Source organism: Terrapene carolina, unplaced genomic scaffold, assembly GCF_002925995.2.
Source record: "Terrapene carolina triunguis isolate 2854851 unplaced genomic scaffold, T_m_triunguis-2.0 Scaffold192, whole genome shotgun sequence".
Taxonomy (NCBI): Eukaryota; Metazoa; Chordata; order Testudines; family Emydidae; genus Terrapene; species Terrapene triunguis.
This window is the reverse complement of record NW_020664543.1, coordinates 14,847,322-14,870,221: the sequence shown is the minus strand read 5'-3', so window position 1 is coordinate 14,870,221 and position 22,900 is coordinate 14,847,322. Positions and strand designations below refer to the sequence as shown.

Below are 22,900 nucleotides of genomic sequence, written 5' to 3'. Positions count from 1 at the left end.
CACAATACACGCTATCCTGGGACTGGACAAACAACCGCCTTCAAATGTTTTACTTCTGGCCCAATATTGGGGAACTTTAGGGTCCTGGATGAAGACTAATCCAGGAAGCAGAATGTCTTCATGGCTTAAACTTCAACCTTTGAGATGGTATTGAATAAAATATAATCTCCCTCCCCCACTTTACAGTATTAAGATAGCCTTGGCATTTATAATAAGGGACAATTAGCTTTTAAGGCCAGAAAGCATCATTATGCTCATCTATTCTGATCCTCCACATACGATCTTACTTGGTAAAGGAATTTGTTGTACGCAGTGTTATTGTAGCCATGTTGGTCTCAGGATATTAGAGAGGCAAGGTGGGCGAGGTAATATCTTTTATTGGGCCAACTTCTGTTGTGAGAGAGAGAAACTTTTGAACTTACACAGAGCTTGTCTTCAGGTCTGACCTGAAGACGAACTCTGTATAAGCTCAAAAGCTTGTCTCTCTCGCCAATAGAAGTTGGTCCAATAAAATATATTACCTCACCCATCTTGTCTCTCTAAAAGGAATTGGCTCACTTCACTCCCTTTTACTGCTTCCATATAATGCATACAAATGTTAAATGCATTGTATGAACAAAACTACATATAAAACTGGATAAGGGAAGACAAGATTCATTAGGCATGTTCCATGTACTTTGCTTGTTTTTGAAGATCATATATTCCACTACAGACTAGAAATAAGGTGCAAAATTAAGCAAGAGTAATTAACCATCTCTCTAAAAGTAGTGCTAGAGCTCAAACAGAAGGTTACTGGGTGAAGTTCTTTCCTTTGTCGGATAAAGCTCCAGACAATCTAAGAATCCAACCTGACACTGCAAGTTGTGAATCATACGTGTAGAAAGGATACAGTTTGATGGCTCCTGATCTGGTCCCAATAGCCATAAGATGGAGAGAGGGGCTATATCCCAATGCACTGGGCTGGTGGGGAAATCCATGTTCTACAGTCTGGTGAAAACAAAACACACCTCAAGGACATGTAGTTTCGTGGGCATTGTGCATCATACACGGGCAGAAGCCAGAAACTAAATATGGTTTAGTTGTTTCAAATAAAACATTATCCTTGAACATGCTATAAGTCAAAAGATGCTCCAACAGAAGAAGTTTGGTTGTCTCGGTCAATAACCGTCAAATCTACTTACCAAGATCTGCTTGTTATTCAGTACAGATGCATAAACACTGAAATACTGCAACTTTCACTACCACAGAAATGGCAAAGGAATATTCCACAACAAGGAACCAGTTGGACTCCTGATGTTTTGTAAGGGTTATAATCTTAGAAATTCACCTGAGCACAACCTATAAGACTCACTACAATGCACCCAGTCAATCCTCTTATAACTCCACTTCAAGCAAGTCTACTTTGTTAAATCATGATTCAAGCTCTGGACATCTCCAGAGTTCATTCCTGAAACTGACTGATAAGTACTGCTTGAGTTTTAGTCAAGTTAGGCTTCCAATAAGTCAGCCTGTATAACATCCTCTTATACATGGGTGCCAGGTTTGTATAATTTTTGGTGGTGCCCAGAACGGGTCTAAGCAAAGCGGTCCCGTCCCTCGGACAGACTGGGGCAACCGACCCAGACCCTGCGCTTCAGGGGGACATGGGGTCCAGGGCGGCCTGGGGGGATAGTGGGGGGCCTGGAGCCAGCAGCAGCGAGCGACCCAGCCCCAGCCTGGCCGGCTCCTGGTGTCGTTCGGTGGCAGAAACCGGAAAGAGGCGGGGCGGGGGTTTGATGGAAGGGGTGGAATGGGGGAGGGGAGGGGACTCAGCAGGGCCGTGAAGAGGCATGGCGTGGGCGGAGCAGGGCCAGGTCGCTCGCTGCTGCCAGCGCCAGGCCCCTGCTATCCCCCTAGGCCGCCCTGGACCCCACGTCCCCCTGAAGTGCGGGGCCCCCCAAAGTATGGGGCTCAGGATAGTTGCCCTGGTCCATTCTATGGACAGGATGGCTCTGAAAATATAAGCCCAAACATTGGTGGAGCCAGGCCCACATTCCTGAATATTGGTGGAGAACAGGCACCACGGGCTCATATAACTCACCACCTATGCTCTTATGTATAGCTTGTATATCAATTCCTGCTAGCAGCCTTATGGCAAGTGCCCAGAATGGACTCAACGTACCAGCCAAGAAGGCAACGTCCCACAGGGCAGTTGGGAAAACTGGTGAATATGGTATCCAATTCCCAAACATAGCAGGGGACACTGGGTTTTATTCATAGTATCTAGAGGCCTATCAAGCCATATCAAACTAGCTCAGAGAGGCTCTATTACTGATTATTAAGAGATGTTCATGACTCTAGCAGATAAGAGCACAAAAAGCAGCTTGATTGGTTTTAGTGACTGCCATATAATACATGTTTAGACCAAGACACACAATTTGGAGTGGATATGTACTACCTACCTAGGTAGGTAAGAAGTTTACTGAATACAAACACCTATGTAAAGTGTTTACAGAGCAAACAGTGTCTTAAGAGTGCAGTCAACAACTATGGCACTACTGCGATTTGGAAACAGCTCAGATTCTAGTCTTCAGAAGTGCCAGTGTACAGTTGGCCCAAACCCTGGATATCTGAACATTATGTGGTCTTAAGATAGTAACTACAATTAGATCTGAAGAGAGTTGTAGGTTGTGCACTTCCAGAGGGGAAGTCATTTCTAAACAGACCACAGGACAGGTCAGAGAACAAATGGAGTGCCCCTTTACTTAGTTCCACATTTAGAAATTGTGCCAGCATAGCTACGTCAGTTAGGAATGTGGGGGGAGGGGAATCCCACCCCTAACAGATATAGCTGCTCTGGTAAAAGATCTAGTGAACATGCAATCATACTGGCAAAAAGGTCCTTTCTGAGGTAAGGGAACTGGCATAAGCTACACCAGCAAAAGCATTCTTGCTGGTATAAGCTGCATTTCCTTTAGCATTCTTGCTGGTATAATATACACACAAACCTTTTCTAGTAGATGGGGCCTTAGTGTTAGAAGCACCATCTCAAACTGAAGAGCTCTCCCATTCGTTTATTCTGTGTACAGTCAGTTTCCTCTGTTTGTGAGGTGATCAAGAGTTCAAAAAAGGTACCATGAGCCATAGGGAAGGGCAAAACATTTCAAGTGGTTTTTTTCTTCTTTTTTAAATGTACTGAAGATTAAGTAGCAAATGGCCTGGAATCCAAACATGTCCTTCAGAGAGGAATGTGGGCAACAGCACAGGAGCAAGTTTGGCAGCGAAGGCCTTAGCGGCGCCTGATACAGGACTAGCTTCATAGAGTAACCATGGGGAATAAATCTGGAATAAAGGACCACTGATATGAGTCCTTGCAACACTTTCTACCAACCCTCAATTACCTGATTTGGTTAATCCAATACCAGTAGGAAAGAAAGGAAGTATTGCTCCATCCTAAAGTGGATTGATTCTGTACATAAAGTACTGTACAGTATAATGAGCTACACAGGTGCTCAGTATTATCTGAGGACAAATACTCCTTTCTGCTTAAGATAGTTTGAATCCTTATCACTTGAAATGTGGCATCTCGGGGCTGTAATATTTCTTAAGTTTATTTAAATCTATACCTTGAAACAATATACAATATTCTTCCATTTCCCCCAATTACTAAGGCCTTGTCTACACGAACCAGGGTTCGACACACAGTGATCAATGCATTGGCAGTCGATTTAGCGGGTCTAGTGAAGACCTGCTAAATCCACTGCATATCGCTCTCGTTGACTCCTGTACTCCACCTCAACGAGAAGCGCAAGGGGAGTCGACGGGAGAGCGTCTCCAGTCCACATCACATAGTGTGGACCCCCCGGTAAGTAGATCTAAGTATGTCAACTTCAGCTACATTATTCATATAGCTGAAGTTGCGTAACTTAGATCGCTCTCCCCCATAGTGTATACAAGGCCTCAGTTTACTGATTCTGTTCAGTAATGGGACTGTGTGAGTTTTATTTTTAAATAAGGTTTGCTCACGTGTGATTCAAGAGAAACAGTTATTCCATTTAATGCCACCTACGGTGAAGGTGTCTTCAGTGGAAACCTTGAGTGCAGTAACATTCAACCACAACTCTAAGCTAATAACGTTTATGGTACAACTGATATAAGTCACATCTGAACCCACATTTATGGAGGTAGAAGGCAAGCTGATTCATCTCAGTGGTATTCTACCATATTAAACCAGCACTAGGTACCACAAATGCATTATCCCTGGATTTCTGTAACTTTAGGATAAGTATAATCTGGCATCAGGCACAGAAATGATTCCAACTGTTGGTAAAACTGATATCTACATCTTGTCTAGAATGACAATTTATCACATGGGTTCATTTCAACCTCGCAAGTAAAAGTAAAAGATACAGCTATGCTGTTCTGGATTCCATGACCTCTAAAATCAATTCACCTCTTTTCCATCTGTGCTACATACAACACAAGTAATTTTTGTGCTGTAAAAGAGGTTGTAAAGAAGACCATTTAGATGCTGTTCATTTAAACAGCAGTGACAAGCTTTGTTGTCTTTGTTCCCAAATTTTCTTGATCCAAGAAATAAAACGATGAGGATTCTACCAGCACATTCTTCCTGTTCGGTTTCTAAATATGGTCCACTTAATAGAGCTCAAGGCCCAAGGGCAAAGAAATGGATGGAAGATAGACGCTTGCCACTGATCATAAAAAGTGGAAATGCAGTTCATGTGTCTTCCCCTCCCCCAGCTGCATATATAAAAATCCTAATGCACATCAAGGATATGGGAATATCCTGCCCACAACAAGTGCAAAACAGTTAGCTGCTGTTTAATGGGTTTATTTTTACAGCACTGCAGGTGTGCCTGTTGCTTTACAAATGCAAGATAAGGCACCTGCAATTTAAATGTGACAATGTACAGACAAAGGAGGGGAAAATGGATAAAATGAAGTTATTTGAATATGCATCATTGATGACTGGTGTGGGGTGTGCATTTCCAGGTTTGTTTGTTGTTTCTAGTGTAGGCAAGACAGCAGGAAGTACATTGTGGCAGGTTTGTTGCTGTGTTCAGCTTTGGAACTGGGGTGCGACTCTGCATACAGATTTCTCTCCATTGATTAATCAAGATCTCTCTGCGGATTTCTTTCTCCTTGCAAATAGTACAGTGAAGTCAGAACTAAGGCAGCAGCTGTTTGGCTGTCCCTGTTTTCCCTCATTCATATCTGGCTGATGAAAGCAGCAGCCTGTACTTTAACCTGTTCAGCAGGTGAACCTCTAGTGGGGGAAGGGAGGATGAGAGAACAATAGAGCCTTTTACGGGTGCATATAAAGTACTGGTGTAACAGCAACGTCATCCCCTTCTCAAAAAGGGACCTTTTTGTTTCTTTTAGGTGAGCTAGGAGGTTTCATTTTCATTTTCCTAAAACTGCAAAAACCAGTTTCAAGTTCAGGGCAAAAGGAAGCCTGGTGTCAGCAGCATTCGTGAACAGAGGTGTTTCACATTAGCTATATTTGCTACAAGAAAGAAATGGGCCAACAGCTCATTCAATCCAAACTGAAGCTGACTGAACTGGGTCCATAGCTGTTCCTCCTCCTTTCCCTCCCCTGCAGTCCTATTTAGACACTTTATGACCATGCAAAATAAAGGAACTGCATCTTTGTTAAATACTCCCTTTGAAAACAACAATGAGGCCGGTGAGTGTTAAATCTGTTTGACATAGTTCCTTATTCAGTGAGTTAAAAATCAACCATCCATCACACCACTTAGCAAGAGGTGGGAAGAGAAGGAAAAATGCAGCGCACATCTCTGCCATAAATTAAATGGAATGCTTCCAATGTGGTAAGAAAAGGTGGGTGAGGTAATCTCTTTTCTACTATAACCCAGTTTGCAACTCAGCTGCAGGACAGGCTGGTTCACCTATGTGTTACCTATCATCTAATCAGACAGTGCCAGTCTGAACATGTTTTGTCTTGCAGGATTTGGACTGAGCCAAATGTATCAGATATTATGCTAAAAGCAGGATGAACTTTTTTAAAAAAAGCAGATTGTCAAGTACACAAACCTTTCACTCTGTGCTACCTATTGAGCTAAAAACAGATTATTGCAACAGGTATATACAAGTACAGGTAGTTCTTGGTCATACAGAGAGAGGTATGCAAAGCCAAGTCATCCACACAGAATGTGAGAAGGCAATTATTTAAAGAGCACATGTTGTTACAAGAGTTTAATAGGAGAGAGGCTGGAAAGCTAGCCTGGCTGCACAGGTCAGTCCTTCAAAATTATCTGGGTTGTTCAATTTCTGACAACAGGTAAACTCTGGAGTGCAGACAGAAGAGGGAGGAGGTGAGAGAACCACGCTGGGAGACATAAGCCTTTAAAATGCTTAAAATCCCAGTTGAACAATTACATCAAGTTAAGCAGGAGGCATGTCCTTAAATTAGCCCCATTCATTGCTGGCATAAGCAGATGCAACTCCACTGATTTCAATGGGATTACACCCTCATAGCCAATTCATTACTTGAGTATGTAGGTATAGTGATTTACTGCTAATTACCAACATCAGAACTACTGAATTTTACATCCAATATTGAACAAAGAGCAAGCAGCCAGGTCCATGTGTGATGCAGTTAGATACAGGTCTAAAATGAGAAAAATCCCTCAATAGGGAGATATAGCTAAACTGGGATGGAGAAGGAGACAAAGCTAATGTTTAAAAAAAAAATAAAAAAAATTCTCCATAGCTGTAATCATTCATATTGACCAGTACACAAAGCCACAGTCCAATAATCCCACCAAATGAAATAGGGCTCTCTCGAAGCAGTCTAGCTGGGAGGATTCAAAGGATGACTGGGCTACACAAGACAAATTTTAAGGGAAGAAAAAGCATCCCAGAATATATAGCGCTATTTTAATTGGAGGACCACAACACTGTAGGTGTGGAGATCACTTTTCCTCAAATGATTCTTCCTTTCCAGTGCTTATGGGAAGATCATACTTTCTGGGACCATGTCTATTTGCCTGGTTTCTGCATCAGAGGATACTGGGACAGCTCAACAATTAAATTTTGTACAAGGAAACATCCCAGAAATTTGTTCTCTCCCATCAAAAATTTAGGGTTTCCAGTTGATATACTAATGTCAGCAAAATAGGAACAGACAGTGCCCCAGGTTATATGGGCATTATATTTTTGTCACCAAAATATACTGTCTACTGCCCTCTCAATTTTTTCCCTTACACTAATCAGTCAGTAGTTACACTACTCAACTTTTGATGTATTGCACATACATCCCCGCATGGAGAGAAGTTAGACAAACTGAGGACTAACTTGTGCCCATACTGATAGAATGACAAGCTCTGTATCGGGGAAGGAGGAGGATACATCTCAGCCCCAAGAGAAGAAATTGTTCTCTTTTTATTCACTGGAGTGCTCCTGTTTATTTTTGTAGTACAAATCTGTTAGAGCAGCCAGGTCTACACAGCAGCTGGGGAGGGTGCTTCCCAGCACTGATAAGCAGACATGCACGGGCAGGATTGTACTCAGGCAGCTAAGCCCATGCCACCGAAGTGACACTACTATTTTTAGCATGTTAGTTGAGGCAGAGCTAGTGCATGTCTGTCTACCTGCACCGGGAAGCACCCTCCCAGCTGCTGTGTAGACATAGCCTTACTTGTAGTTACTGCATCAGCATATCCCACTAATATAAGGCCTGGTCTACACTAACCCCCCAAGTCGAACTAAGGTACGCAACTTCAGCTACGTGAATAATGTAGCTGAAGTCGACATACCTTAGTTCGAACTTACCGCGGTTGAGACGCGGTCCACACGCGGCAGGAAGGCTCCCCGTCGACTCCGCGATACTCCTCTCGCCGAGCTGGAGTACCGCAGTCGACGGCGAGCACTTCCTGGTTCGACTTATCACGTCCAGACCAGACGCGATAAGTCGAACCCAGAACTCCGATCCCCAGCCGCCGAACTAGCGGCTGGGTGTAGACCAGCCCTAAGTAGCACTATGAATTTAGATGTACAAAATTGATTCATGTTTAACCTTTATACAAGAATGCGCAATAAGAGAACTATCATGGGAATAGCTGGTGTCCTGTAACCAGATTTTGTGTTATACACTATTAGCCCTCACAAGCAACACGTGTAGTATTTAAATATGATTAACAGACATAAGAGATACAACCTGACTGCATTGATTAGATACTATAGACTCCCAACTGAAATTAGATAAAGAATCTGAGCTGTTACTAGTCCCTTCCCAGACCAGTTCTTATCCAGCATTATATTTGAGGACTTTTGAAGAATAAATTCATGAAAGTGCTAAAGAACAGGAATTTAAGTGTTCATGAAGCTCCACCTTCATGTTGCACGTTTAACAAGGACCATTCCCTAGCAATAGGAAACATTCTTAACCTCTTGGCTCCTCAAAGCCATAACCTTTGACATGCCAAAACCTAAGGCCTTGGCTACACTGGCAGTGTACAGCGCTGCAACTTGCTGCGCTCAGGGATGTGAAAAAACACCCCCCTGAGCACAGCGAGTACAGTGCTGTAAAGCGCCAGTGTAATCAGAGCCTGCAGCGCTGCACGCTCGCTCGCAGCGCTGCAAGCTATTCCCCTCAGAGAGGTGGAGTACATACAGCGCTGCGAGAGCTCTCTCGCAGCGCTGGCGGCACGACTACACTCGCGCTTCACAGCGCTGCCGCAGCAGCACTGTGAAGTCCCGAGTGTAGCCAAGGCCTTAGTCTGACTTTTTAGGACCCGCTAGTCTTATGGCGGTCTCCATTATATCTAAAGTTTGCTTCTCTGAAATCCTTTCTATTATCACTCTATAGGTAATAATGGAAGAAGACAAGATTTAGAGCCATATCTTTGCTGGAGAAAAAAGTGTAAAAAAATGACAAAGGATTCCTTGCTAGAAAAGCAAACTGTAGATTCTCCTAGCAATAAGTGGTTCCAATCAATCCCTTGCTAACAAAGAAGAGTGTATAAGGGGTGATTTTTGCTTAAATACTGTGACTAATTACAAAGAATAAATTACTAAAAAGTAGTGTCTTAGACAGAAAGTCACCATCTTGTTAGTATCACATTTTCCTTTGTAGAACTGAATCAAATACCACCACTAAAGTCAGAAAACATCACAAAGCAGAGAAAGATATAGCAGTGAAGGTATGCTAGGCATTTTACAAACAGGCAAAAAGACAATGTTCCCTAACAAAACAGAACTCTCCAAGTGCTGGGTGGATACCAGTGCTCAGACACAGCTGTTCCCTGTTTGCAGAGAATGGAACCTTCACAAAAACCCGGATGTATGAATTCAGAACTGGCAGGACAACAGCACAATCACATTTGCCACAAGAGCTGCCTTTGTAGCCTCCCCCATTTGAATCCCATGTACTCACTTCTGCATTAACCAACTGAAATATGGCCTGAGAACAGGACTCCTAAAATCTAATTGTGGCTCTGACAGACACCCTCAGTGGCTTCAGCCAAGTCACAGCTTCTCTGTCTCAGTCCTTTCCCAGGCCACACCATTGGTACAACAGGAATAATATTTACTTTCTTCATAGAGGTGTTGTGAGAACATGTGTAGCACTTTAAAGACACAAAACACTGTGAAAGTCCTATGTATTAGTCACAGCGGGACTATAGTCACATTGAGGGAGCGAGGAGATTATTTCAAAGAGAAAATGTTAGTAATCTGTTCTCGTGAACCACAGACCTAAAACCAAGAATGTGGTATCTCAAAGCCCAGGAATGGCCTGTGAGCTTAAGACATGCACACGTACAAACATGTTTGTATCAGAGGGACTGCAAAAAAAACCCAGCTTTGATTTACCAAATACGAGGGCAATCCAGCTCTGTTGTAGCTAGCTTTTCCATACATACCTGAATGAACCATCCCTCCTCTCTCTTCAGTGACTATGGACAGATTTTCTCTTTCATGCTGGTTTCCCTTAAAGCTCATTTGAAGAGCCCACCATACCTTGTTAAACTGGAAAAGGTCACGCTTGAGCCTCTCTCTTACGGGATCATGTCCGTGTCTCAAAAACCTTCTCATTTTCCCTCTTTAACCACCTGGCACCAGAAACCTAGTAAAAAAAGCAAAACCATGTTTAAACAAGTGGGATTTTAGAGTGTAAAAAATTAATCTGAATTGGGTCCTTTATTTTGTTTCAGCAAGTAACACGGAAGTCAGCAGGCCAGGACGAGACAGCACAGCTATATGGGGAGTTAACAGGGACTAAAACTCAACACCACTGCAGCACATTATCCCAGATCGTAGGATTTGGTTTGCATAATCCCTTTTTCATGCTGCTCAATTCTAGAATCCCTGTGGCTTTTAAAAAACAAACAATGCAGTTTACACTTTGCCACTTTTTTTTTTTAAATCTCTTCACCTGACCTTGTCCAAGAAAGATGACAAGTGACAGAACGCAAAAGGATACTACTGCAGTCAGATAAATGTTTAAAGAAACCAGCTCAAAAAGCCACCTAACTTCCAGAGTTGGTGGCAGCATAGACTAGTATCAGTTTTTACCCCAGATAACCCTATGGCTACTGAGCTGAGAAGGGGAAAGTAAACATTTTAGGCTGGCATTATGGGTATAGCATAAGGAGCTGGTGTTGCCTGGAATGTAGTTATGTTAATTATTAGCCTGTTTTTGTAAAACATCAAGCTTAATCCTCTACTAAGGGGGAAGGGGGAAAGAGAATAGTGCACCTGTCCCTCAGTGCAGTGCTACAAGAGAGTATAGTTCTCTGTACCTTGTAATTCTACCACTTCACCAAAACTTTATGATCCACTCATAGCACTCAATGCAGAAATAAAAAGCCCTGCCCTAGCATACCAGCAATAACACTTGGGACAGCAGGATATGCATTCTAGTATTCAGCCAGTGCAGCAAAAGTAGCACCTTATGTCACTCTCCAGGACAGAAAGGAGTACGGCAAATGGGTAGAACTTGAAGATTCAGACCTAGGGTGTGGACTTTTCCCAAGGAAGGGTGTGTACATATGTGGAGCAAGGTGGGAATTTATAGTGCGATAGTTTCCAGAACGTTTAAAATGAGTGTCAGAACTTGCCAGGAAGAAGAGTTATTTTTTATATCTCTGCCCCAGACTACATGGGGCCTGGGACATTTGACTCAAATATCTGGCCTGGACAGGTAATTGAAAGCACTATCCACCCACAATGAGCTCTGAGAAGGAGCAGAAAACCTTTGGAGCCTCTTGGTGCTTCTATTATCCCACTTCTATACAAACAAGTGGGAATCCATCTCTGCATTCTTGTCAATAATGAGGTCATCAACCAAAGGCCATAAATCAGCCAGTCATTCCTGCAGGGTTTTTATTATACCTCCCAGCAAGGCCAGCAGAAGTGTAAATTTAAACAGCAAACTAAAAGTACAAAACTGACAAAATCAGCAAGTTCTGGTGAGCGAACAGCTCTGTCTTTTCTGCACGTCAGATATCAAGGTGTAATCCCAATGTACAGTCCTGGGTTTGCGCCTACACTTGCCACTAGGGGCTAGGATACTTCAGTGTTGCTAGCATGTGGAAGGTTGGTTTGGGTGGAGCACCATTTGGACTGGTTAAGGAAGGAGGGAGCAAAGGGATGGATCAGGCAGATGTATCAGTAAGATTCTGACAGGAGCTTAGAGCAGGCTGAGATAGTCCATGAATAACTCAGAGCATCATTACTATTACAGCAATATCTGGTCTGATTTTCAGAGATGCCAAGCACCTGCACCTCCTTTCTACTGACTTCAGTGGAGTTATGGGTGCTCAGCACTTCTGAAAGTCAGGGTTATAGCAATTAGCCCCAGAACAATCCCAGAGCTTAGCCTGCAACATCTCTAACCAAGCACACAGTACATTTTCAGGTGCACAAACAAAAAGAAAGGAACCCACTATGATCTCCTCGCTCCCCCAGTATCTAGAGATACCAGCAGATACCACCTAATCATCAGCTTTCCTTGAATGGTCCCTTACAATATGAGCTAAGTACTTATGCAAAACAATCTGTTCTACCTTTCATTTTGCTGTGACACTGGGAGCACCTTTCTCAGACCTGAAGAAGAGCTCTGTGTGGCTCGAAAGCTCGTCTCTCACCCCAACAGGAAGTTGATCCAATAAAAGATATTACCTCACACATCTTGTCTCTAACATCCTGTGACCAACACAGCTACAACTACACAGCATACAGCTTTCCAATTGTCATTCCTGCATGCTTTCTTCCCTATCCATTCCCCACTGACAGAGAAGGGAGAGTAAACCTGAGCTGCTTGGTATATTTGCATGATTGGGTGGAAACGAAAGCCATCAGAGCACTAGCAGGTGTGAAGAAATGGTGCCTAGCTGACACAGAAACCTTGACAGCAGGGAATATCAAAATAAAAGGGGAGAAGAGCGTAGCCAAAAAAACAGGAACACGTTTAAAAAACAAAGTCTCTGCAAGGTGATCTGAAAACCTACACCAAATAAATCTAAGATTAGAGCCCATGTAACAAATCCTTTCATCAGGTTTGCATGATACAATTCTCAGAGAAGAGTCAAACATCTCAGTACATGGCTCTCTCCATGGATCAGCGTTCACCTTGCACTCCTTTTCAGTACCCAAGACAGAGAAGCTAATGATCCAGACATCGGACCAAATTCGGTGATGACTCCTGGTCACATGCCACCTGAGGCACATTGTGCATATACTAAGAAGAAGTGAGAAGCTGCTGTAGAAGTGACAACCTGTTGTGCTATGCAAGGAAAGAGTATCACACCCATATGCAGTAACTTTGGCCTTAGCCTGACAGGGAAAGTAAAAATGGGAAAGGGTGTGTCTTTGGCAATCAATATCCTGGGCCTGTGAAACCAGGAAAACCCACACAGAAACTTCAAGTAACTAGTTCAAAGTAACTGGTTTTACAAGTATGGGGAAAGGAGACTTCCATGTGCCAACAAGGCAGCACAGACAAATACTCACAGTAAACAAAGGCAAGAAGGCAAAGGAAAGAGGGGGCTCTTTTGAAAGGATAGATAAATACAGCTGCCCATGTCCTGTAACAAAGTTTAGGAATGATGAATTGCATCTAACACATGCTGCTTATACATGCTTATGCCAAGAGAGGTAGCATTCACAATCCAGCCCACACTGACCTGTTAAACCAACTAAGGAACCTTAATAATAGTTGGCATCAAGGAATCTAATAGCAACTGGCACCAAGCTACATCACCGTGTAAACTGATGCACGCTGCAGTCAAAGGAGATTTGCCAAAAAGAATGACGATTCCACATAATCTGTATCATCTTGTCTCACAGGTGCACATTTCCTTTTTGCCAGCCCAATTTCTCTCGCAAATGCCCTTCTCTGATGTCTTACAAAAAACTGCAGCCCAATGTGCTCTGCAATTATAGAACAGACACAAATACCCTTCACTGCAGACAGCATGAGGTAGTAGCAGTGGCCACTAGTAGCCAGGGTGGAGCCTCTGAAGCCATGGCTGCTTTGTGTGGAGTTGATGCTGTTGTATTTTGCAGGGCATTAAAGCCTACAAGAAAATGCAAGATCATCCTCTTACCAGAAGCTATGTGCTCATTAGCAGCACTACATCTTCTCTGGGTAAAGTCTGCCTCTCAGCTGAAGAGAATCTGAGATCAGTCCATCTGCAGGTAAACAATACCCCAGATTCCAGTCCATCTTGACTGGGAACAAGTTGAAACATAACATGTGACAGACAAACCACCTTGCAGCCAGGCTCATAATGGGCCACTTAAAGCTAGCTCCTTTAGCGTCCCTGGCTCTACGCTCAGACAAATATTATGAGATGCCCTCCTCCGCTGCGTTCAATTAGACTCAGCCACAAGCCTATTACTCTTCATTGTTCACACAGTATGGCAGGGCGAGTCCAAGCTGTGAGAGGATCCTGTTTCCACTCAATACAGACACTCAGACAGCTATTAGCATCAAACACAGACTTTTAGATGCCAAAAATTCACAACAGGCACATATGCCACATGGTTCAAAACAGGCTAATACTTAAGCGAAGAAGCCAGAATGTTCATATGCAACTTACATGCGTGTTTACTCAGAGCACACAGGATGGGGTGTAGATCAGGGGAGAGAGAGTACTCTTCCCAAACAGCCTTTGTCCAGGTTAAGTCGCCCTTCCAACTTCTCCCCTTGACAACAGTTCAAAGCTTGGCAAATAATTCAAAGATGCTCTAGGGCATATCAAGACCATTTAGAGATTTACAGGCTTCAGGTCTCCTGCTTGTTGTTCTCTCCCCTCTCTTCCCCTTCCCCAAAAGGGATCCTCCCATGTGAGATTTCTATCTATGCATCTAACAGTAAGGCATTGTTCCTGTTAAAAAGGATAAGCAACAGCAAGCCCTTCTCCCCAGCCAAGCTTTGTTTACACCACAAGGATTTACTACTCTTATTGCAGCAACTGCCAACAAGGCCTCATCTGTACTAGACTTTCTCTACACTACGGAAAGTTTCCCAGTATTCCTAGGACCAATACAGCTCTGCCAGTGGTAGCAATAGTGGGAATGCTACAGTAGACTTTCTCTCAGCAAGGTTAGATGACAACAGTCAGTCTACACTAGCAATTCTGCCATTGTTCACAATTGTGGTAGAAGTGCTGGGATGTTTAGGAAGAAAGGCTAACGCAAACATGCCCCACCTATGCCACTGCATGAACAGGAACAACGGTGTAAGAGTTAGGGTAGATATGCCTGAGACCAGGTTTTCATGATCGCCACTGTAATAAAGGTGCTGATTTATTCTAGAAGTTCCAGCATCTAATGACAGTTCTATGCATCTCAAAATTCCAGAGAATCAGATGGTGTGTGTAGCCCCCTTTAAAAAAAAGAGTTTAAACCTGGTTGAATGACTCCTGAGATAGACTCTAGTGGGTGGTTTATTGGGAGGGGAAATTCAAAGAGAAGATAGACCATTGTAGGTAATATTCTCCTAGAGAGAGAGAGCATGCCCAGAAGAAAAGAGAACCAAACTGCAAGTTAGGAGGTGTAAATTCTATTCCCAATTCTGCCATTGACTTGATGTGACCTTGGGCAAGTCACTTCACCTTTCTTTCTATCTGTCAGGCCTTGGCTACACTAGGGAATTCACAGCCATGGCAGCGCTGTGAAGCGCGAGTGTAGTCGCGCCGCCAGAGCTCTCGCAGCGCTGTATGTACTCCACCTCTCCGAGGGGAGTAGCATGCAGCGCTGCGAGTGAGCGTGCAGCGCTGCAGGCTCTGATCACACTGGCGCTTTACAGCGCTGCACTCGCTGCGCTCGGGGGGGGGGGGCGTTTTCACACCCTTGAGCGCAGCAAGTTGCAACGCTGTACAGCGCCAGTGTAGCCAAGGCCTTAGTTTCTCTACAATGCTTACCCACTTAATTCACATGCTGTTGTGAGCATCCGTTCTGTCTTTACAGAACTTTGGACTACTGGTATATGAATGCCAAGTCAGCACACTAAATGTCATGGAAAGCTACTCTTTATCTCTCAAAGAATCTCTTAACATTAGAGGGCAAGACAGCTGCAGTCAGCTACTAATGTTTAAGGTTACTGTGTTTAAGGGAGCGCAACTCTCCAGGCACAGATGATAAAATCTGCTAGAGGTGGTCAAGTGCGAAATGGTAACTGAGTTTAAGCATACCATTTCCCACTTTTTAGCATGGAAAAAGAATCAATATAATTTGATGATACAAGCCCTTGCTGTATTCTAAAACTCAAATTGTCATCACTGGCACTGTTACCGTCTAAGTTCAGGGTGGACTGATTTAAATCAAAGCAATTTAAATAACAAATTTTAATAATGAATTAAATCAGTAAGCAGGAAACCTTGATAATTGATTTCAATTGTGTTTTGCATTTGTACTTCTTGTCCTAAAGAATAGTTATCAATTAATGAGAATCAACAATAAAAACATGATGGAATTGCAACTAAATATAGCCTTTACACTAAACGTGGGGCTTCTTATTGCAAACCAGGAAGATATATTGTATGTCTACCCATTTATTTAAGCAATCATATAGCTTAATTTACATTTATTCAGATTCTTAATTTTTACATTTTATGATGTTAGAAAATGGTGAATAATGCATTTTTTATTTACTAGATGATTAATTTTTTTACCTGTGCCTTGTGTCAAGCTCTATTTGGATGGGAATTCAAATCCAATTAAAAATGCCAGAAACCCCACAGCATTTCAAAGTTGGTTAATTAAGTAAATAAATCTACTTTAAATGTGCTGAATACATAAAAGTTTATCAAAACATGTATTGCATTTAAAACTGATTTATTAAACAACGGAAGCATTACCTGTAGTTAGTGAAATGAACTGATGGTGACGAGAAACAATGTCCTTCAAGATTTTAGAACCAATAGATCATAGATTAGAATAAATTTAGGCCTTAACATACATTGTCATAGTTTCAAATAGATTTATTTTTTAAAATAGACCTATTTAATTTACATAAAAAAATCCAATTTAAATAACAAAATATTTTTATTTTTTTAAAAAAACCATCTATTTTTATCCTCTCTGCTATAATTTATCCAAGCTGCTACAGCAACAACTGGTTGCCAAGTGAGATACTGCCCACTCTTCTGCAGTATTACAAAGCAGCAGAGAGGTCTGAATAAAGGAACAGTTGCAGAATGTAAAGAGCTTGGAGATCTCAGAGATGCCACTCTAGCCTACAAGTCTTTGACACAAGGCAGGGATTTTCCAGACCACCTTCCAAGAACGAGATATTTAATCCAGTAGTGGTTAGTGGATGTCTACACTACCTGCCGGATTGGCGGGCAGCAATCGATCCAACAGGGGCCGATTTATCGTGTCTTCGACCCCCAAGCGCTCTCCCATCGACTCCTGTACTCCACCCCGCGAGAGGCGCAGGCAGAGTCAACGGGGGAGCGGCAGCAGACAACTCACCACAGTGAAGACATTGTGGTGAGTAGGTCTAAGTACATCGACTTCAGCTACATTATTCACGTAGCTGAAGTTGCGTAACTTAGATCGATTCTCCAGCCCCCCAGTGTAGACCAGGCCTAAGTCAAAGGAGGGACAGTTTAGGCTGAATATCAGGAAAACTTTACTGGAAGTGAAATCTATTAGACTGCAAGGAAAACGCAAGTGGTGGAGACTCATCACTTGGGAGGTTTATTTATTTTATTTTTTTTAACAACTGGACAACACGCTAAGACGTGTCTTGTAAAGAACAATTCTGCACTAGCAAGGAGAAGGACTGAAGGATTCGACAGGTTCTCCCATCCAAGTCTACTTTAACTTCTATGATTCTGCAGAAGTTAAACAGTCAAAAGTATAACCTACCAATCAGTCATTAAATGCAACAGCAGGCAGTGCTCTATCCTCTACCCTCCCACCACACACACACACCACTAGGTTTAAAGCTTCCAAGAAGGGTTCCCCAGGCAATCTTGAAATGTAAAGGAAAAATGTTCAAGTCAATCATGCAAGTTCATACACTACCACAGCACAGTGCTAAAAACTACTAAAAACTGCCAAATCCTTCTGAGTCCAGAAATTCTGTCCAAACCTCTTGTATTAAGGTTTCTTTGTACCCTCTATGTTATGGTAACACTGGAATACATGAGGTTTCAAAATGCTCTAGCACAGAAAAGAATTTTCATTCGAAAAGTATGTTATGAAGAGAAATTTACTGGACGTGATGCAGAGCTCTTGGTACACTCTCCCAATAAAATGGGTGACTCGAGGAAAGGAAGGAAGGTATGGTATCTTGAGAGTCATGTTGCAATAATGTTTTTAGGCCAGAAATATGGTGGGTCTATTGAGAAGGACATCACAAAGGCTCCTTACTACCACAGCAGCAGCAAAAGGAAAGATGTAGAAGAAAATTCTAACTACTTGCTGATGACTTAAATCCTCATACATATATATACACACACCCACAACACACCCTACCGTGCAATCCATACAGGGTATCATCAAACAATTACATCCCATATTCAATGGGGACAAAACCGTGAAAGAAATCTTTCCTGATCCCACTCATCTGCCTTCAAACACCTCCCAAACCTCTCCAAGCTCATTATCAGAAGCAAGCTCCCCACGGACCAAGACACATGAACTAAATGCAACACCAGATCCTGCCAGAACAGATGCAAAACCTCTAGACATATCTCCAATGCTACAATGGTCAGCAGCCCCCACACCACATTTTTCATGATCCATGGGTCCTACACATGCCTATCACAACATATGGCATATCTCATCCAATTCACTAAATGCCCCAACAACAACATGGATGAAACCAAACAATCATCATGCTCTCAAATGAACTCACAGAAAATTAATAAAAGACAAAAACACCAAATCACTTTTCACAAAGCGATCACTCTATATCTGGCCTCACAGTCCTCATCCTCAAAGAAAACCTGCACAACACTTTCAAAAGATGAACCCAGGAGCTTACATTCATAGCTTTGGCTAGATACTAAAAATCACGGACAGACCAGACACTGGATTTATGGTTTATTACCAAAATCTGTAACCCACTTAGTGCCCCCCCCCACCCTTTTCTCTTCCCCATTTTCCCCCTATGGCTGGAAAGATGTTAACAGGCCATTTCACTTTGAATGGTCTCTTGAAATGTGTGTTAACTACTTATGCCAAACAATCTGTTCCATCTTGCATTTATCTGTGACACCCACAGAGAAGATTTCTCAGACTCGAATAAGAGCTCTGTAAGCTCGAAAGCTTGTCTCTCAACAAGAGAAGTTGGGCCAATAAAAGTTACTGCCTCACCCATCTTGTCTCTCTAATCTCCTTGGACCAACATGGCTACAACACTGCATATAACATGGCTGAAGGAATCTTGTAAATATTCTGAAGATCAAGTACATCATTCTATCTAGGTATGTCTAAAAAGCCTATCACCATAACATCTGGGCAATCTGCAAAGATTGAGAAAAAAAATCACTGTATATATATGGACCATCTTTGCTCCTTCTTTGGCAAGATTGTGTTTCTAGGAATCATGCTGTGTAAGATGTAGGAAGGTGGGAGACATCACCTGTAGTCTTTTGTAGGGAGAGGGAAAAGCTGATCTACAAAGAGGTCAGCCTTACATTGGAAAGTCAAAGGTGAGATGTGCATATCCTGATCTCCAGAAGCAAGAAGTTCAACAGCCCAGGGCATTTCACCAAACATCCTGCCTCTGGCACCTAGTCTCATCCTGGGCTCCGTCAGTCATAGCATTCCTATTGGCTGAAGCGTTCTCAGTTGGCTACACAGAGGGTAAGGTTATCAGTGGCTGGGTCACAATTCAAGGGGTTTTAGTTATTGGTATTTCACTCATTCTCCCCTCGCCACACATGCTACCTTTCATACGAGCATAAAGCTTTTTGTACTGTTATCTACTTCAGAAATCTAATCTGAGAAATTTACTTTAAGGGCTCTACTCTAGTAACACTAGTACACACACACACACACACACACACTGCTTCAGAGACTCTCTAACTGCTTTACAAACATTATGGCCATGTCTACACTATGATGCTACAGCCACGTATCTATGGCACTGTAGTTAGGCCGCTGTAACCTCATAATATAGACGCAGACTACAGCAACAGAAGGGTTTTTCACGTCATTGTAGGAAAGATAGCAAGGTTGATGGGAGCTTTCTTCCCTTTACCTAGCTGTGGGTATGTCTACACTGCCCACGTTACAGTGCGGCCGCAACAGCGCTGTGACAGGGGCAGTGTAGTCACGCTTTATCACCGGGGGAGAGCTCTCCCGTCGATAAAAAATAACCACCCCGAATGAGGGATGGTAGTTTTATCACCAGGAGTGTGGCTCCCGGCAATAAAGCACTGTCTATACTGGCGCTTTTCAGCACTAAAACTTTTGTCGCTCAGGGGTGTGTGTTTTCACACCGCTGAATGACTAAAGTTTTAGTCCTGAAAGTGGCAGTGTAGACACAGCCTGTGTCTACACAAGGGGCTAGGTCAGCATAGCTATGGCGCTCCGGGTGTGGATTTTTCACACCGCTGAGCGCTGTATCAGTGTCGACTACCTAAGTTTTAAATACAGACCAGGCCTAAGCCACATCAAACAGAAGTGAAGTATTATTAACCCAATTACAGATGGGGAACTGGAAGCAGAGTGGTTACAGGACTTGTTCAATCTCACACAGGAAGTCAGTAGCACAGTATGAAACAGCACTCAGGAATATAGATTCCCATTGTGCTACCTAATGGCTGTGGCAGGGCACTTGCCCTATACCATGTGAAATGCATTCCAAAAGCTGTCACAAATCTTACTGCAAGTTTGGGGAAAAAATTAAATTGAACATACTCCGTACTTAGTCATTAACACACAAATACACTAACCGAGCATGCCAAAGGATAAAGAACAGGTAGTTATTTACCATTTCTATTTAGTCTAAGCTTTGAGCCTAGGTAACAAGGATGAAAACCTACAAAGCAAAATTACTAGCAACAATGACACTTTAGAATGTCAGAGGGCAAGCAGCTTGTTCAATTTAATGTATTACCCTATTACCTGTGCCTAAGGACACAATGCTATATGCTCCCCCAATCTACTGCCAGGGAGCCCCTGGAAGGAATAACTAAGTGGGCAGATGACTGTACTTGACCTACTCCCACACACAAAACCAATATATATATTTATGCCTCAGGGAAATACAAACTCTGAATCACTCTAATCAATCAACAATTAAACTAGGGAAGCTACAGCAAAACGCTGAGGTTTCTCATAGGTGCAAGGGAGAAACTCCATTGGGAGAGAAGCTTACAGTCATTGCTTACATGTCTATTGAAGAACAAATGCAGTAAATTAAGCCTGTTGGGAGCAAAAATCTAAAGCTTGAAATCTTAACAGAAGTTGGAGGAAGCTGATGTCCAATACTCTGAAATGCATCCAGCCTCAAGCATTATCCAGAGGGAGTTTCAGACATAGGCTGGATAGGCAACCACCTACAGTATCAATTCTGAGAGCATTTCTACTACAAGCAGCCACATGGCCAGAAGTTACCAGTGCTTTCAAACTATCCCAAGAACACAGGCTGTGGCAATGCAGGGCCAGCCAGAAGACTCTGTCCTTCAGGACTCCACCTCCAGGAGCACCAGGCTGCAGGAAGAAGCTAGCAACCTAGGGGCATGTCTACACTGCAATTAAAAACTCACAGCTGGCCTATGCCAGCTGACTTGGGTTAAGGGGCTGTTAATTGCAGTGTAGGCATTTGGGCTGAAGCCGGAGCTCAGGCTCTAGCACTCCGTGTGGTGGGAGAGTGCCAAAGGACTGGCTGAATGTCTACTCGGCAATTAAGTATCAGGGGGTAGCCGTGTTAGTCTGTATCTACAAAAACAACAAGGAGTCTGGTGGCACCTTAAAGACTAACAGATTTATTTGGGCATAAGCTTTCGTGGGTAAAAACCTCACTTCTTCAGATGCATAGAGTCAATACTCGGCAATTAAACAGCACTTTAGCCCAAACCCAAGTCAGCTGGCATGGGCCAGCCGTGGATGTCTAATTGCAGTGTAGACATACCCTACAGGAGATAAGCTCCTCACTCCAGCATGGGAGTGAGACAGGAGAAGAGACAGGGGATGGACGCAGGGATGTCATGTGATAGACACCTCTTGTCTTTGGGAAAGGGACACCAAAAATAATTATTTGCCTAGTTCATTAACACATCACTAGCTGGACTATTACACCATTGGCTGGAATATATGCCTGCCAAAAGGCCACTGATGAGTAAGATACACGGCGACAGCAGAATGTACTCAGACATCAAAATATTCAGGTTTTCACTCAAACAAATCTGCTTGTGGATTGAAGTTCTACCCTGATCTGGCAGCTATGCCTTCCCTCAGACATGATATACTTACAATTTATCTTAGTCTTGACAATAAATGAGACTATTTGATTTGGGTCTTGCCTGCCTTTGAAGCCATTTCGTTCCCTAAACACCATTCTCTGTGGCTGTGTCAACCCAGATTTGCACTAGGGGGAAGGGAGGGAGGGAGGGTATTCTATGGGGTAAAGTCCCAGGGCTCTGGAATCTGCTTCTGTTGTTGGTTGGTCAGAGGACACATTCGTTCACCTCTAAGGCATGCTACAAGACCTTTTGTTGTGCAGATGATGCAAGTGAGCCCAGCCCTTTTTGTGAGCGTGGGTTATTGTGGCAATTCGTTTCTGGCAGGTATTCTGAAGTAGTGTAAACGGGTACAGAGATTAGTGCCAGGAGCACAGATTTATAAATCAAACACATCCACGCAGTTTCGATAGAGAACCAATTGCAGCCCACCTCCAGAGGGGATTACCGCCCCCAAGGACCAGCAAGCGCCTACCTGCTGGGGCAACTTCCCATCACCTCTCACCCGGCCTCCCTCAGAGGAGCGGCAGGCCCCGGGGAGAGCTCCCCGGCCCCATCGCAGGGGAGCCCGGGTTTCTCCCCACAGTTGCACGAAGCTCAGCGCGCCCCTGGCTGACCCCCGGGGCGGCCTCAAGCCCGCCCCCGGCCCGGGGTCCCACGTCGCGGGGCCAGCCCCATTCGCCACGATCCCGCCCGCAGCCCCCCCGGCGGAGCCCGGAGCCCCTGGCTCACAGGCCCAGGGCGGGGCCGCGGGCCGGCAGGCAGGTGAGGGCCCCGCAGGACCGGGGCGGCCCAGCACCGTGACCCCCCTGGCCCCTCACCCACTGACCGGGGGGGGGTGTCGGTCCTTTGTGCCGCCCCCCCCGGCTCGGCCCCATATTCACCTGAGGGGCGCTGGCTGGACCGGCCGGGCCCGGAGGAGGCCGCAGGCTGTAGTGTCCCCTGCAACCGACTCTTGGGCCACGGGCTCCTCCGCTAGCGCCGCCGCCGCCTCTCCTTCCCGGATA

At 43.8% G+C, this 22,900-nt stretch overlaps 1 protein-coding gene across 2 annotated transcripts in view; it reads right to left on the bottom strand.

Annotated features, from left to right (window-relative positions):
- The window catches only part of LLGL2 (LLGL scribble cell polarity complex component 2), a 51,961-nt gene extending 29,061 nt beyond the window's left edge, over window positions 1-22,900 (bottom strand). Inside the window, exons 1-3 of one of the 2 annotated variants that reach the window (XM_024214135.3) lie at window positions 22,778-22,900; window positions 9,982-10,087; window positions 890-987 (exon numbers count right to left, since the gene is read on the bottom strand). In XM_024214135.3, the coding sequence (XP_024069903.1) occupies window positions 890-987; window positions 9,982-10,056 (173 nt within the window). In that variant the 5' untranslated portion in view covers window positions 10,057-10,087; window positions 22,778-22,900. Of the gene's footprint in view, window positions 1-889; window positions 988-9,981; window positions 10,088-10,401; window positions 10,474-22,777 lie in introns of those variants that run through there. The other variant, XM_024214136.2, reaches the window with a different exon arrangement.